We start from the raw sequence: 15,680 nt of genomic DNA, 5'->3' as shown, positions 1-15,680 counted from the left end.
GTACCTGGCCTTTACAAAGCTGTACCAGGATTTAACTTTTTGGGGCTAGATGCACAGTAAAGACCCTCTTGTTTTAAGCATGGTGATTGGAACACCCTTTCAAGTACAAATGTAGGATAGGACATAGCATTAGGAGGCCTGCATTCTATTGCCGGCTCTGCCACTGACTTGTAGCAGGGTCTGGTGCATCTACCAATGTACAGTGTAAGTTAGCATGGGACAGTAACATACCATAAAACCATATGTATTAATGTTTCTTGAGTAACCAAATCTCTGAAGTCCCCTTTAAAAGATCCATGGCTGCCTCTCCCTCTCACCTTACTATTCTGTTCAATTTAGCTTCTTACATACAAACATCCCTGGTATCTGTACACATTACAGAATAAAAATACCATATGGCCTGCATCAATACATTGTTTCTTCTCCATTTCCCCCTACTTTGAGGAAAAAGTAAAAAACTTGTTTTTTTGCTCTATGTAAATGGTGATGTTATTAGTTCCTTTGTAGGAAAACAGATCAAATAACATTTGTAAATGGAAGAACTCCCAATAGAGGTGTTTCTAGTGGAGTCCCATAGGGATCTGTTTTTAGCTTAGTGGTATTCAATATCTTTATAAATGACTCCAAAAAGGATGTGAATCATGGTTAACCAGCTGATCTTAAGCTCCTAATGTGATGTGGTGGCTTGGAGTGGTAATGTGACCTTTGGAAGTATAAACGGGAACATTTGAATAGGAGTAGGGTTGTGGCATTACCTCTGTAGATGGCATTAGTAAGACTATTACAAGAATGCAGTTTCCAGTTCTGTTATCCACACACAGTGCAAGTCAAGTGGTGATTTGACCATGGTCTCTTAAGTACCTATATAGTGAGATCTCTGACAATAGAGGGCTCTTTATGTTATCAAAGACATAGCAAAATTCAAGTGAGGGTAATGAATCACTGGAACACTGCTGGATTCTCCATCACTTGAAGTCTTTAAATCAAGACTGGGTGTCTGTTTCTAAAAACAATTCCCTAACTCAATCACAAGATAAGGGTCTGACGCAGGAATTACTGGGTGAAATTCTTTGGCCTATGTTAAGCAGGAGATCCCTTCTGGCCTTAAAAATCTATAAAAGCAAGTCTGGAGTAAAACGTTGCAATTTAACCCAACAATAGCGAGATTGTGATCATACTTTGTGCTGATCACTCCTACAGGAACTCTCTCGGGATAAAGCTAAGAAAGCCAACTGAGTATAGTTGCCACCTTCTCTCCATTTTCATTCTTGTTTTACCTCCCTCTATCCTCATCCCCACATATTTTTCTTTTCCTTCCTGGTGTTGTTGATCCTTTAAGTTCCCCACCTCATATGTAGGCCATATGCTGCTCTTCCTACTTGTGAATGGGTGAGAAATCCACTGATGGCAAGCAGTGTAGCAGACAAAAAACCAAACAAATAATAAAAACTTTAGTAAACAGAAGAGTGGTAGGAAAGCTACTTTGTAGTTTGAGAAAGTAGGGAACTAGTAGGCTAGTTCTGTACATTCATGGTCTCCAATACTTCAGAGATTTAAAAGCTTATGCAAATCCCTGAAGTATTACAAAAGCTACATTTTCAAGGAATAATTCCATTTTTAAGAATTGAACCAGTTTAGTTGGTTACCTTTGGGAAGTGAAAACCTCACAGATGAGTGCCTCGGACTTTGTATGCCCATTAGTTGTGTACGTGTTGTCTACTCCAGTGAAATCTATTCCCTGCCTGGTCCTAATAAAGCACATGGTCTCATTCACAAGCCTTCAGACATAATATGTTAGGAGGTGTAGAATGTATTCCATCACCCCATGACAGCCAATTGAAAGCTCAAACATTACCATATAACAGTAATTTATAAAAAAGCCTTCTCCAAATATACAATACTATTCAACTTACCCCACCCCCTCCTGCTAGTGTACAAGTTACACATAAGGCTTGACTAGTCAGACCTTTAGATAAGCATCTATTTACAAGCCACAAAGCAGCGATTTTGTAGAAGTAACTTTTGTCCAGATAAAAGCAGTATAAACTTAACATTTTATTAATGGGCTTCATACTATGCATATTCTGGCGGGCTGTGGAGAAGGGCGATGACTGTCTTCTCTTAGTTAATTAGCTACTGAATTTGAGAATTGGAGGAACAGATTACTTTGGCTATGCATAAGATTTGGGAAGTAAAAATCAAACTGTTTATTATTTTTTACCATTTGAAAGCATTTTACACAGGTTTTGATCTTCAGAATATCCTGGAATCAGTAGAAAAAACTTTAAATGAACAGTTTTGTATAATAGAAACCTTTCAGCAGTCAAAATTCTGACTAAAAAAATACATGCAAAACATACTCCTCTCAAAAACACAACTTTGAACAAAGCACCGAACTACACAGATATGCAGAATGAAACAGCATTTTAACTTCACCAAAAAGTAGTCTTCATAAAAGGTGTAAAAGTCACCTATTCACTAGGCACTGCTCACTTTTTAAACAGAATAGACAATAAAAATATTGTCCACATATCTGCGATCCCAGCTCAAGGGCTGTAGGTAGAAATTCCTCTAAACTTCATGTTTTAATAGCGACCTGTAAGAGGAAAAAGTAAACATACATTAATTCATTTTGTAATTACTAATAGGCTAAATCTTTAAATATATCAGTCAAAGCCTTTCAACATCTGTGATCACCTTGTTCAAGTGGGTAAACAGAAATTCAAGAGCTAAGGGCGTGTCTGCATAGGGAAATTTACCAGTATTAACTATAGCACTGATCTTCCCTGTGTAAGCAAGCCCTCAGACACTTGACATATGGAGGACTGGTGTTTCAAGGTACTGAGAAAGGACAGATACAATGCAGATTACTATGTATGGCAGAAGGATGTTTCCATGTTTATTAGCAAAGAATGTGGGAACATCATTAACATGTATCCCTTATGACCAAGTAAAAATAATTTAATGACATTCTATTTTAAACAGAACCTACCCACATAAACACCTCTCCAGAATATGTGCTGATATAGTGAGATAATCCAGAGAGAAGCCCTCATTTTAGCAACTTTTTGATATTAAATATACTAATACAAAAGCCATTACTCTGACTTTAATCTCAGATTAATTTAAAAAGTATTATCTATCCTATAGAAGGTACCGTGTTTGGAAACTCAGTTACAACATGTTAGCCTCTGCCGGGATTGACTGTTTGATCTTGGGCATAACCAAAACGTTAACCATGACATGGTCTCCCATGAGTTTTTAAAAGGAAAGTTATGCATGACAAGGACACAGTAAGGCAAGGAGGCAAGAGTAAAACTGACATTTGTCTTGTCCTTAAAAGGTGGTCACTTGCTTGGAGAACTCAGTTTTTTTTCAAGGGGCATTAAATTAGATGGCGAGAATATTAAAGATCCAGTAGTTGTGCTCTCAATTTTTTCTTCTACATGGAAGTCAGCATCCAATCAATGACAACCAATTATAAAACAAGACTTACGAGGTGAATAGGATCGAGATCTGGAGCGAGATCTGTAACCTCCTCGGCTGTAGTATGGGGATGGTGATCTTCTCCTGTGGAAAGGATTAACATGATAATTAAGCTAATTCAGGTTGCAAAGTAATTAACACTGATATACACAAATTCAAATGATACCAAGAAATACCATATTATAATTCTCCTTCAACACCCCTACTGCTGATTAGTCTACATCCCATGAATACTGGTCACCAGAAATTTAAGGTTAATCCGGTCACACATGCACTGTAGCTGCCTGTGCAACATTCTTAACTAGCAGTTGATTCACTGAAAACCACGCATTGCAGAGCTGACAGGAGCATCTGTATACTGTATTGATAGATGCTACCTAAAAGTCAGTAAAGGTACTAGAACATAATGGCCATATAGGGTCACACCAATGGTCCATCTAGTGAAGTATTCGGTCTTCCAACAGTGCTGGATGCTTTAGAAGGAATGAACAAAGCAGGGCAGTTATTGAGTGATCCACTCCCTGTTGTCCAGTCTCAGGATCTGGCAACCAGCCACTTAAGCACACTAACAGCATGAGGTTTTGTCCCTGACCATCTTGGCTAATAGCCATTGATGAACCTATCCTCCCGGAACTTTTCCAATTCTTTTTTTAACCTAGTTATACTTTTAGCCTTCACAACATCCCCTGGAAATGAGTTCCACAAGTTCACTGTGTGTTGGGTGACTGCACGCCTATAAAAGCTAATAGTGTATGAAGAAAGCAAGCTTGAGGTACTTAATATTTCCAGAGAAAAGGTTTCATTTTATATTTTAAAAAACGAACCATGAGTAATGCCAATGTTAATTTTTGGACTATTAAATATTCAGAGCCTGAGAAACATTAATCTTATCTGGAATCAAACAGCATACCATATGATAAGCAACAAACCAATACTACTTATCTTAGATTTGTTTCCAATTTAAATATTTATTTGGAGATGAACAGCTAACACCAACAGCTGCAATCTCCTTCCCCCCAGCCCCCCAAATCAAGGCTCTCTACATTTGTTTCCCCCCCCACTGGGTCCTGTCCCCCAGCACTAAAGTCCACAGAATAGTTTAAGAGTAACTGAAAAATTCATAACTCTTTGGCACAGATTGTGAATTTTCTACGCGTAAAGCTCCATCACCAGCCTATATAATATATATAATGTTATTACCAACCTATATAATTTTAATCAGGTGGACTTTTGTTTTAATGAGTTCTGTGGCTCGCTGAAGAATTGTATTCATTCACTTTTCTTTTAATGCTTTTGGATGTACATTAGGCCTCAGCTGTTTGAATTTTTTAGGCAGGCCGTTTCATGAACATTTCTACTGTTCTTTGGATATTAAATCCTGTCTAAGCATACCTGTAGATCTGATCCCTGTCTTGGGCAGCTCTCCATCCTCCTCCTCCACCACCACCTCCTCTGTGAAGACAGAAGCAAACAACATTTTTCGCACTTTATTATTTTCAAGGGCATAAAACAAGGAAAACAAAGCGTTATATCTAATATAAAACTACAGTTGGATCACACAGGAAAGACAAGAAAATACCTAAATAAAATTTGCTGCATTGTGTAAGTGTAAGCTACCTGTCTCATCACAGTTCATTTATGTACTATGCCCAGCATGGCTTGGCAAAAATCACAAAGTGTCTGGGAAAGTTGAGGAAATCTCATGGTCCAGTTTACCAATATTGTACGTTATAATTTCCTATCCTCCAGGTAGCAGCAGTTTGAGATTATCTTCCATTTTAAATTGAAGGAAAAGCAGTCACACTACTCTGTGCAAAAATTTGTACTTGCTCACTCACCAGGGAGCAGTAGTTTTGTTTCGAAATGAGACAAGTAAGATCAGTTCATTCTCATGACAGGATTTCACACATTAGCTAGTAAAATTCTCATGATCATTTTAATGAAACTGTCTTAATTACGTAGTGGGGAAGTGGTTACATTTGGTATAAGGTAGCCAAATAAAATATACTGTAAATGTTATACGTTGTACACCATCTACAAACGTGCCAGGTGTCTTGCAATGCAAATACAGTCTCCGGTCCAAAGACATTATAATCAAAGTTCTAGACAAGACTCAAATGATGGAAGGAAGGAGGAAAGGAAGGAAGTGTTAGAAAAATAAGGAGATGATTACTTTGGAATGAACACACTATTTTGATAATTTTTCTGTTTGAAGTTACACAGGTAGTCTAACATACATAGGTCTGTCCATTCTGCTTTCCTCTCTGCCCCTGCTCATCGCTGCAATCTCAGTGCTTATTTGCAGCATAGATGAGGCCACAACTCTGCCCTTTCACAATGATCCTTTGGGCCTAATGGAAAACAGTGTACATGGAGATGTCAAAGGCTGAGCAGGTGGCTAAATGGTCAAACGGGGAGTTTGGGAGTCATCACTACAAGGACTCAGACAACACCTCTGGGTGAAGGCCAGTCAGCTTGTAATTTGGATTACAGAGGATGAGGGGAAAAAGAGGGGATAAGTGGATATTCAAAGACCTTTAACTTTACTTCTCAAAGGCCAGAAGCAAAATGATAAAAATGAACACTTCCAGTGAGAGGCAGGCAGGAAAGGAGACTACATACTGAATATTTCTAATTAGGAATTCCTTATCTGTTTTTTCTAAAGACTGAATAGAATTTTATTCAAATAAGATCTCCTAGTACAGCACCAATATATGTAATTAGTATCTGCTTGCAGCAAAAATGTTATTTATATTACTTAATTTGTGACAACACTCCTAGTTCCATAAGATCTGGCTAGGCGAGAGTACATTTCCTTAACACAAGGGGACCTGCTCCATGACTAGGGTTCCTAGGCACTATGGTAATATAGTACAAATAATAAATAATAGTGTGAGGGAGTTAAGTTCTAACACGTCAAAAAGAGATAAGGCATTTTAGCTATAAGGACAACTGGTGGATTCTTAAACATCCAGACATAGGAAGTAAGATTGTGGCTTAGCCTCAGCTTCAATTATGATAAAGGCTGTAAATATGCTGCAGAACAAGGTAAAATCCAAAAGCTACCTGCTTATTTTTAAGTAAGGGTAGGTGGAAAGATTGAGGCCCAGTTTGTTGAAATTACATAAGGTGGAGCCCCTGTATTCTTACCAAGCATTTCTGTTCTAAAAGCACGACACTTCTAGAACAAGAGTGTATGTAACAGGTAAAGGGGAGGAGAAAATAGTGGATAGGAAGATGAATATATGGAGAATGTGTACAACTTATGAATTTTGGTTGATCTTGTGAGGTTACGAAAATTTCTGTATGATGAAATGCCTCTGTCTGTATGTATCCACCACTGCTGACAAGGCTGTAAGCACATATTGCCCAGATGAGATACAATGGAGAGTAGGTAAGGTTAGATACTATACTCTGGCTGGTCAATAGTTATGCTAAAGAGATTGGCCAGAGCTGGGAGAAGCCATTTGGCTGTAGGAGGGGAGTTCTGGAGAGTGGAAAAATTATCAGCAGCAGAACAAAAGCAGGTGTTTGTGGTGAGACATAAAAACATGAGGGACTCAGAGCCACATAGGATGCTCTGGGCAGGAGAAGAGACAGGCCTGGCTTTCATGGGGTTGGGGTTAGCTGCAGGACCAACCAAGATGAGAGAAAGCAAGCTTGTTGGGGGGAGGGGGAGGGGAGAAGAGAGAGAAGGGAAGAGGCAAAGTTAAAGCCATGAGGTGCAACAGACTGGTCTGAGACATCCCCAGAAGACCCAGCTCCCAGCCCAACGAATACTCTAGAGTGGTAAGGAAACTGAGCATGGAGTTTATTTTTGTATAAATCTGTGCATTTCTCATGCTACTAAAGGATGAGCAGTGGTGTTTTAGAATCCCGTGCAAAGTCTGCGTACATTGCGTGTTATACCTATTACATGTCCTTGAAGAATTAACTTGTGGGCCCAAACAACCTACAAAGCTGGAGTTGTGGGAGCTACAGGAGCCTGAGGGGCAAGGCAGCAGCTGTCAAGAAGGAGTGCTAGATAGAGGATCTGCACCCCAACAGTGCCTAGATCACCAAAGACAGGGCAACGGCTGTACTCTGCTCAAACTCTGCAGGCTTAAAGCACATGGGATACAGGGGCTGGAACTCCTCACAGCAGTCTGGTGAGTGACCACAGGTGTGCTTGACTAGATGACAGTGAACACTGTCTACAGAGCACCTATCACTAGCCAGGATGCAGAGCAAAGAGAATGGTCCTTAATTCTAACAGTGACGCCACTAAACCACTGGTCCAGTCTTTATGTTTGTGCACATCATTCCACTCTTAGTTAACATGTTTCCCTTGTTTTAGTCTATGCTCTCTCTGGGCTCCCATTCCTGTTCCCCATGCTCAGAGCCATGCCTCATATTCTCGACACCAGTATGAGCACTGCCAAGAGTGAAAGTAGTTAGTTTCACACTCCTGCTGGTATGCAATGGTCAGGAGCATAATTCACCCTAAAGGAATTCTCCTGCATGAGCAGTTTCAAGTAGTTGGTGAGATTCTATCTATCTAGCCTGTATTTAATATAAGCTTCTGTAAAACCAGCTACAACATAAATAAAGGGAATAAAGCAACATTTGGAGGATTCGTTGACTCTCCAAAATGAGAGACTTTCAGATTTAGAAAAAAAGAAAGCATGACCAATTTTGAGTGATTATTACAGAAGGAGACAAAATAAAGTAAGGTTGTCCTAGAAGGAGTGACAGGAAAAAGGACTAAAGGAAATAGTTGCTCAGAAGGGATATTTTGACCCAGCTACAGAATAAAAGATTTAAAATCTTAACTGCACAAAATCTGCCTTCGGCCTGATGATAGGAAGTCATTAAAATACACACAAAGAAAATGAACTACTAGATATTAGCTTAACATTTAAATTGTGTCTTGACTCTGTTACATGGTCCAACTTTGTTCATGCAACCAATCTGAAAATTCAGATGTAACATGACATTTTTCATCAAGACCACCACCAACTAGCTATATTCAAGTGTGTTTTAAATAAATTTCAAACAGTTCTACAATTTATCTATGGCAACATATGTTAACTATGAACTTTCAGTCACATTAAGTACAACCACGCTAGGTTTGTCAGACTTAAATCCTCTGCGAAATAAAACCGCTATTAAGCCTTGTTAGCACTGCCACTTTAAACAGTTGCCCTCTATCCTTTTATCTATATCATAGAATTCAAAGTTCCTACACTACCCCTGCATTCTACAGAGTTTTATCTACAATTCAACACTGCATGTGTCTAACGTTTCACTTTCTCCCTTAATTTGTTTTATCTTCTCATTTCCTAGTTAGTAGCTGTGTTGGTGGATCCTGAAGCAACTGTTGTCCATAACAGGCTTTACAACAGCAAAATCCAACTATGGGTGCCAAGGAGTTAGTTGATAGATATGAAGCCGTGAAATAGGATTGCCCTCTGTTTTGTAGAAAGGCTATGTGACATTTTCATAGTACATCTGTCCAGTATAAGGACAGGTTTAATTTATGACCTCATCTACACTTTAACTTTCAAAATAATCTTCCACTGTTGTACGCCAAGTGGCAATAACTTTGAGCACTGGTGGTCACTGCTATTTTTACCGCTGTGTTGACTACGTTTCTCCAGAGCATGGCTAGACCACCAGATGGGAAAATGCAAGTGGCAGAGGTCTATACTAGTACTTTCACCACTGCTGTCTCTTGGGAGATTTTTTTTCTTCCCCTTTTGGGCCAGCATACAGAAGAGGTGTATGTGTGTGCTTGCTCTTAAAGCTGAAGTATTCACAGCATAGACACTATGAAGCCATTAAAATTATACAGATATACATGTAAGTATAGCATTATGGACTATTTATGTTGAAATTAGATCTCATTCAAACTGAAATTCTGATCTGTCTGTCACACTGGCTGTACATCAAAAATAACAGATGGCAAACAACAATTATTTGCAGTAAAGGCCAAAGATTTCAAAACCAGAGCTTGGATGTAAAATAGTGACTTCAAATGAGTTTCAAAGGTACAGTTATAACATTTAATAAGTTAAAAAGAAATGCAAATAATTTACTTCCAAAATGCAAGAGTTTCAAGAGAAACTCTAGCCCAAGGTGATCTGCACATATTTTGTATTTGTTACTAGTGGCTCACCTATAAGATCTGCTGTAATATTCACGATCATCATACCCTCTGTCATACCCTCGGTCATAGTAATCTCTTCGTCGGGAGCTGCCACTGCATGGAACAGTGAAACAAAGTTACAAAAATACAAAATACAGCATACAGGCAAGGCTGGCTGAGCTAACAGTACTGTAGGAATCTTCAAATAAGGTGGCCAGGAAATGTAACTGCAAACTTAATCTGGATTTAACTTTTTGACATGAACACTAAGTTTAAATATTGCAGGAGGAATTCTTTTCTAAGGCAACTTTCACCTATTCGTAACTTTCAGGGGGGGAAAAAAGTCCCTTTTGGAAGGATTTTTCCTCAGTGAGCCCAGTATCATAGAAGATTAGGGTTGGAAGAGACCTCAGGAGGCCATCTAGTCCAACCCCCAATAGTGACTTAAAATGTACCAGCTACTAAACTGACTTTTCAAAAAAGCTGTCAGCTGACAAAAATGTTTTCTTCAAGTGTTTCAACTTGAGATCTTAGTTCTCATGTGCCTTTCATGGGATGAAACCAAAATGTTTAATGCAAGCTTTTTAGATCGCAAGCTCAGATTTAAAGTTACAAGTTTAACATTTCTGGGTATGGCCTCTCCTACTGTTGGCCTCCAACTGCCCATGCCCTCTTGGTTTTCCAGGCCCCATTTCCCATGGAAAACAATTATGCTGATAGATCTGGACGAGTCACATCTGCCAATTGGAAGCAAGTTAAGAACGGACTAAATTAAGGAACATTAGACAGGTGGATACAAAGTACTGAAATTGATGCATTTTTGGTGCATTAGGTTTTTTTTTTTTTTTTTTTAAAGCGTTCAAGTGTTGTATTACCAGTAAGTGAAAAAAGTTCATGTAGTTTTATTTCTATTTATGGTTATCTAAACACAATGTTACAAGTCACTAAATTATTGTACACAAATGCATCTTGACTTTTTACAGTTGGAAAAAGCATACAACCTTTGAGGGCTACCCACAAGTAAGAATTAAATAAAAGTTATGGAATTTGCTTCAGCGATAACTACACAAGTTTGTCATTTTCGTAAACTGAGTGGCAGTTACTTTGCTAATAAGTGCCATCATTTGGCATTTTAAAGGTTGCTTTATCTGAAAATAGAATTTTTAAATCAATTACATTTTTTCCTGACAGTGTTGTTTGATATGTAGCCGCAGTGTTGACTGGCATGATTTTAACATTTGGTGCAAGTACACAAATCAAGGTGCACTACTATTTTATGCCCATATACCAAGAGTTGCATGTGTACTTTTCAAAGTCTGGGACTTTAACAAAAAGCACCAATAAATAAATAAATAAATAATCAGGATTGTGTTGATACAGAATTCCCACAAGAGCACAGATAATTTAGCAAAATAAAACAGACTACGTGGAAAACTAAATGTGCATTTCCTTTATGCCACTTGTGCTATTCAATTTCTGAAGTAACTTACTAAGTTGGTCTCCCCATATAGAGTCCAGGTGTAGGGGTGTGAGGCCTTTTTGTTATGGAGAAATCTACCCGGATTCTTCTCCCATCAAGTTCCATTCCATTGGCACGCTCTTTAGCCTATACGGAGTGAAACAATCATGATTTAGACAGTTTTAACTGCAAATAGATTAACTTCAGCCTAATAACTGCTAACACAAGTTCTATCAACTACTTCTCCTCCTTTCCCAACTAGCTGGGGTTGTATTGTTGATCTGTCTTTTCCAAGCTTGCCAGTCCAATGCTTGCTCCATATCCACTTCGTCTTCCCTTACAGTCTATCCACCGTTTACTTGGCTGTCCTCTTGTTCTCAGCCCGCAAACTCTAGTCTCAGATGTCTCCCTAACGGGATGCCTTTCATCCATCCTTGTACATGCTGATACCATCTCAGCTTCTTCTTTTATAGCTTCTCTGATACTGCAAACCTTGGTTTCATGCCTGAGGACATCTTTCCACATGTGGTCCTGCAAGGTCTCCCCTCAAACATCTCATTTCAATAACTTCAAGTCTTCTCAAGTGCCTCTCTTTGGTTACCCATATCTCTGATCCACACAGAAGAGCTGGTCTTACCATGGTTTTCTATAGTTGCCCCTTATGTAATCTGGGCATTCATTTATTAGAAATCACTCCAGTTACCTTGCACCAGACCTTCCCCCATGCTCAGCTATCTTGGTTATGGTTCTCGGATTTCTCTATTTGTCACTAACCAGCCCCACAAGATAAACACAGATGATATCTGATTTAGGCGCTGGCCCTCAATGTTGATATTCATCTGTCTTAGTTCTGAGCAAGTCACCCACATGATTTCTCTTTTCTTTACTCATTTTGACACTATAGTTTGTTAGTTCCCTATTGCCTGAACCAAATCTTCCTCACCATCGGCCTTTAGCAAAATTTAATTTGTATAGATCATCTTCATACAACCTTCAATGTGGATTTACTTACCTATGAAGTCTATCACAATTATAAATAGTAATGAACTAAGCACTAATCCCTGGTGGAGTCCAACCTTCACCTTGAAGCCTTCCTTGAAACACTGAAGGGCAACTGGCTCTTTTGTCTTGGAACCCTCATACAAACCCATCACCATCTGGACAAGATCCTCCAGTACCTCACAGAATTAGAGATGCACCAGCAGTCATGTATGTATGTTGCCAGATGCTTGCTCTCTCTCTCTCCAAAAAACAAACAAACAAACAAAAAAAACACTCCACACAACAAAAAAGCCCAACCAATGAACCATGCTAGATATTTTCCTCCAGCTTCTTTATCAACTGTCTGCCAATGAATACACTATCTATTGTCCATTTTCCTTTTCTAAAGCCAAACTGCTTCTTTCCTTAAATGGGCTCCACATTTCAGAGAATGCAGCTATGATTCTCAGTTTCACGCAGTGGGACAGAAGCTTCAAACAGTTGTGTAGGTACTGTGACGTTGTGCAGAACATATGGTTTTATAAAAACATGATATTAAGTGAATATAATGTAACTGGGACAGTTTTAGAAAAATATGGTAATAAGTGAATATAACGTAACTGGGATATGCTTCATGCAAAAGGTCTCTTGTAAGGTATCATTACAAAGCTTATAATCTACTGAGTGTGATCATCGGATTTGTATAAATGTACCACTCTTGTATCTAAAACTAGAAATATAAAATATAACTCTGAGGGCCTATTGTAATTATGTAAAGTGTAGGCCATTAATGATGGTTTGGAATCTTGATGACTCCCATTAACAAGGACCATTATCCGCAGATGGCTGTATTTACCTGTGAGTCTTCCTGTATATGTGCGTGCTGGCAAGTGGGCAATGAAGTCTTGCAGTGACATGTGATCATGTCACCTGAACTGGAATCCATCTTTAACCTGGTGCTTTTCCAGTGAGGGGGGGTGGAAACCCAGAGGGACAAAGGGTTCCCGCCTTATGCAAAAGATATATAAAGGGGTGGAACAGAACAAAGGGGGGAGAGGAGCCATCATGAAGAATCCCCTAGCTATCACCTGAGCTGGAACAAGAGCTGTACCAGGGGAAAGAACTGTGCCCAGGCCTGGAAGGTGTCCAGTCTGAGAAAAAAACTTACCGAAGCATCTCTGAGGGTGAGATTATCTGTATTCAGTTTGATTAGGCATAGATTTGCGCATTTTATTTTATTTTGCTTGGTGACTTACTTTGTTCTGTCTGTTACTACTTGGAACCACTTAAATTCTACTGTCTGTATTTAATAAAATCACTTTTTATTTAGTAATTTACTCAGAGTATGTATTAATACCTGGGGGAGCAAACAACTGTGCATCTCTCTCTATCAGTGTTATAGAGGGCGAACAATTTATGAGTTTACTCTGCATAAGCTTTATGCAGGGTAAAACGGATTTATTTGGGTTTAGACCCCATTCAGAGTTGGGCATCTGAGTGCTAAAGACAAGCACACTTCTGTGAGCTGTTTTCAGGTAAACTTGCAGCTTTGGGACAAGTGATTCAGACCCTGGGTCTGTGTTGGAGCCAGACGGGAGTGTCTGGCTCAGCAAGACAGGGTGCTGGAGTCCTGAGCTGGCAGGGAAAACAGGAGCAGGGGTAGTCTTTGCACATCGGGTGGCAGTTCCCAAGGGGGTTTCTGTGATCCAACCCGTCACATGTACTTTTGTGTTTGTATATCGGTACCAATATGGAATTCTCTTTTCTTCCCAGAGTGCAGGATTTGTCTGAGCCAATGTACCCTAGCCTCTCTCAAGGCTTTGATCATTTCCACCATCACTTCATCTGGACCTGCTACTTTTCCAGGTGACCTGTGGGCAGACCTCAAAGGCATCTACATTCATAATTATTGCTTCGCATGACAATGCAGCATATAAAGGGTTTTCCACATTAAGTAGACCCCCAGAATTTTCGCTGTCAGTTACATACAAGACCCCTGCATCCTTTATGAATGGTGTGTTCACTTTGCCATCTTCCTTTTGTTTCTTGTCCGTGAGATCATATATATTTTCTTTTTGGCAAATTGAGAACAGTTGTGCATCTCATTATACAGCGTATCCAAAGCTAGGTTTCTTGCCTTCTTTACTGCTTGTCTGGAGGCTCTATAGGTAGCATCCACTTCTTCTGAAGGGTTATTTTCCTGATGCATGTTTCATTGGAGCAAAGCTCATACTGGATCCATTTGCCAGTTGCGACCATTACAACCAATGTGCTGGGAGTACCAGTGGTTTGCTTGGGGTAACAGTACACGCATCTTCAAACTGAGTTTGTATTTAGGAGGGTAACTCTGGTACAACTGGAGATTTACCTTGTATTTTTGTTTAAAGCATAACTCACACCTTTATTTTGTTCTGAGATACCAACAAGGGACAGGATCTAATAATTCCTCAAGATGGCTTACAGCTCTTATGATGAATAGAGTTAGTCTTCTGGGATATGTGTAAGTTACTTTCACCTCCAGCTGTGAATGGGCAACATTAATAGTCTAACTGCCATGGTCAGGTTCTAGTCTCCAAGTGCTCTGAAAAGTTGTTCATTTTTATTTATTGACAATTGAAATTTTGTTTCAACATGTATTTTAAACACAATATGATTGTGGCTTTGGGCACATATTTGATTAATTACTCTAATATAAAAACTAAAACCATATAAACCTTTTAAAATATTGTTTTAAGACTATCATATATATTTACCCATTTGTCAAGACCTACATCCAAAATCAAATGCACCCCAGGGGAGAATTAAAAGTTAACTGGTTTGTAAGCCTGATTACATATTAAAATCCTCCATTCAGTTGATTTAAATACTAAAATAGTGTTTCATTCATCCCAGAGAATCACAAAGCAATTTACAATTATATTCATATAAACAATACTAATGAAATGCAACAACCAACCAGCAGGAAAAAGCAGCTTTGGTCAAACACATAACCAGCTGTGTGGAACTATTTATTTCTCACTAATGTAGGGGCTGAATTGACCATACTGAAATCTTAACCTGTGGTATTTGAAATAGTTATCACTAAATCATTCCTTTCAGAAGCTTGCTTTTTAACCACTTGGTCAAATCAGTTCAAGTAAATACATTCATAAACCCATCAGTTATTTTGAAGAATCGTTAATAGACTACAGAAAACAAATGCCAATGCTTCCAAGATTGCTATTCTTGTTTTTGTCCAGGTGCATATTTTCCTTATAGCAGTTTCAAATATTAATGAATACTGTACCTTAATTCCTTTTCTACACGGTCTCAAACAAAGGTTTAAAAAACACATTTTACAGGGCTATGTACTAGTTATGCAGGAATAAGTTTTTAACAGTTGGGAATTGAAAATTTTCGAAGTGTTATATATTCCAGCTTACCTCCTTTGCATCATCAACATTTTCAAAATACACAAATGCAAATCCTCTTGAACGCCGAGACTGCTGGTCATACACAATGGAAACATCAGCAATTGGGCCGTACTTGGAGAACACTTCTCTCAGGTCCCTTTCTGTGGTGTATAGACTCAATCCAAACACACCGAGACAACAGTTTGGGTCAGGATTTGCCTAGAAGAATAAAAAA

At 38.9% G+C, this 15,680-nt stretch overlaps 1 protein-coding gene across 1 annotated transcript; it reads right to left on the bottom strand.

The window, feature by feature from the left end:
• Nucleotides 1-2,192: 2,192 nt before the first annotated feature.
• TRA2B (transformer 2 beta homolog) lies at nt 2,193-15,664 on the bottom strand (the record flags this gene model as incomplete). Its single annotated transcript, XM_026661363.1, has 6 exons — nt 2,193-2,596; nt 3,497-3,570; nt 4,879-4,938; nt 9,644-9,727; nt 11,104-11,219; nt 15,476-15,664. Coding segments are annotated over 6 exons (534 nt in total), but the record flags the coding sequence as incomplete, so codon positions are not given.
• Between the last annotated feature and the right edge of the window lie 16 nt (nt 15,665-15,680).

Source organism: Terrapene carolina, unplaced genomic scaffold (genome assembly GCF_002925995.2).
Source record: "Terrapene carolina triunguis isolate 2854851 unplaced genomic scaffold, T_m_triunguis-2.0 Scaffold1050, whole genome shotgun sequence".
Lineage (NCBI taxonomy): Eukaryota > Metazoa > Chordata > Testudines > Emydidae > Terrapene > Terrapene triunguis.
This window is presented reverse-complemented; position numbering and strand designations above follow the sequence as displayed.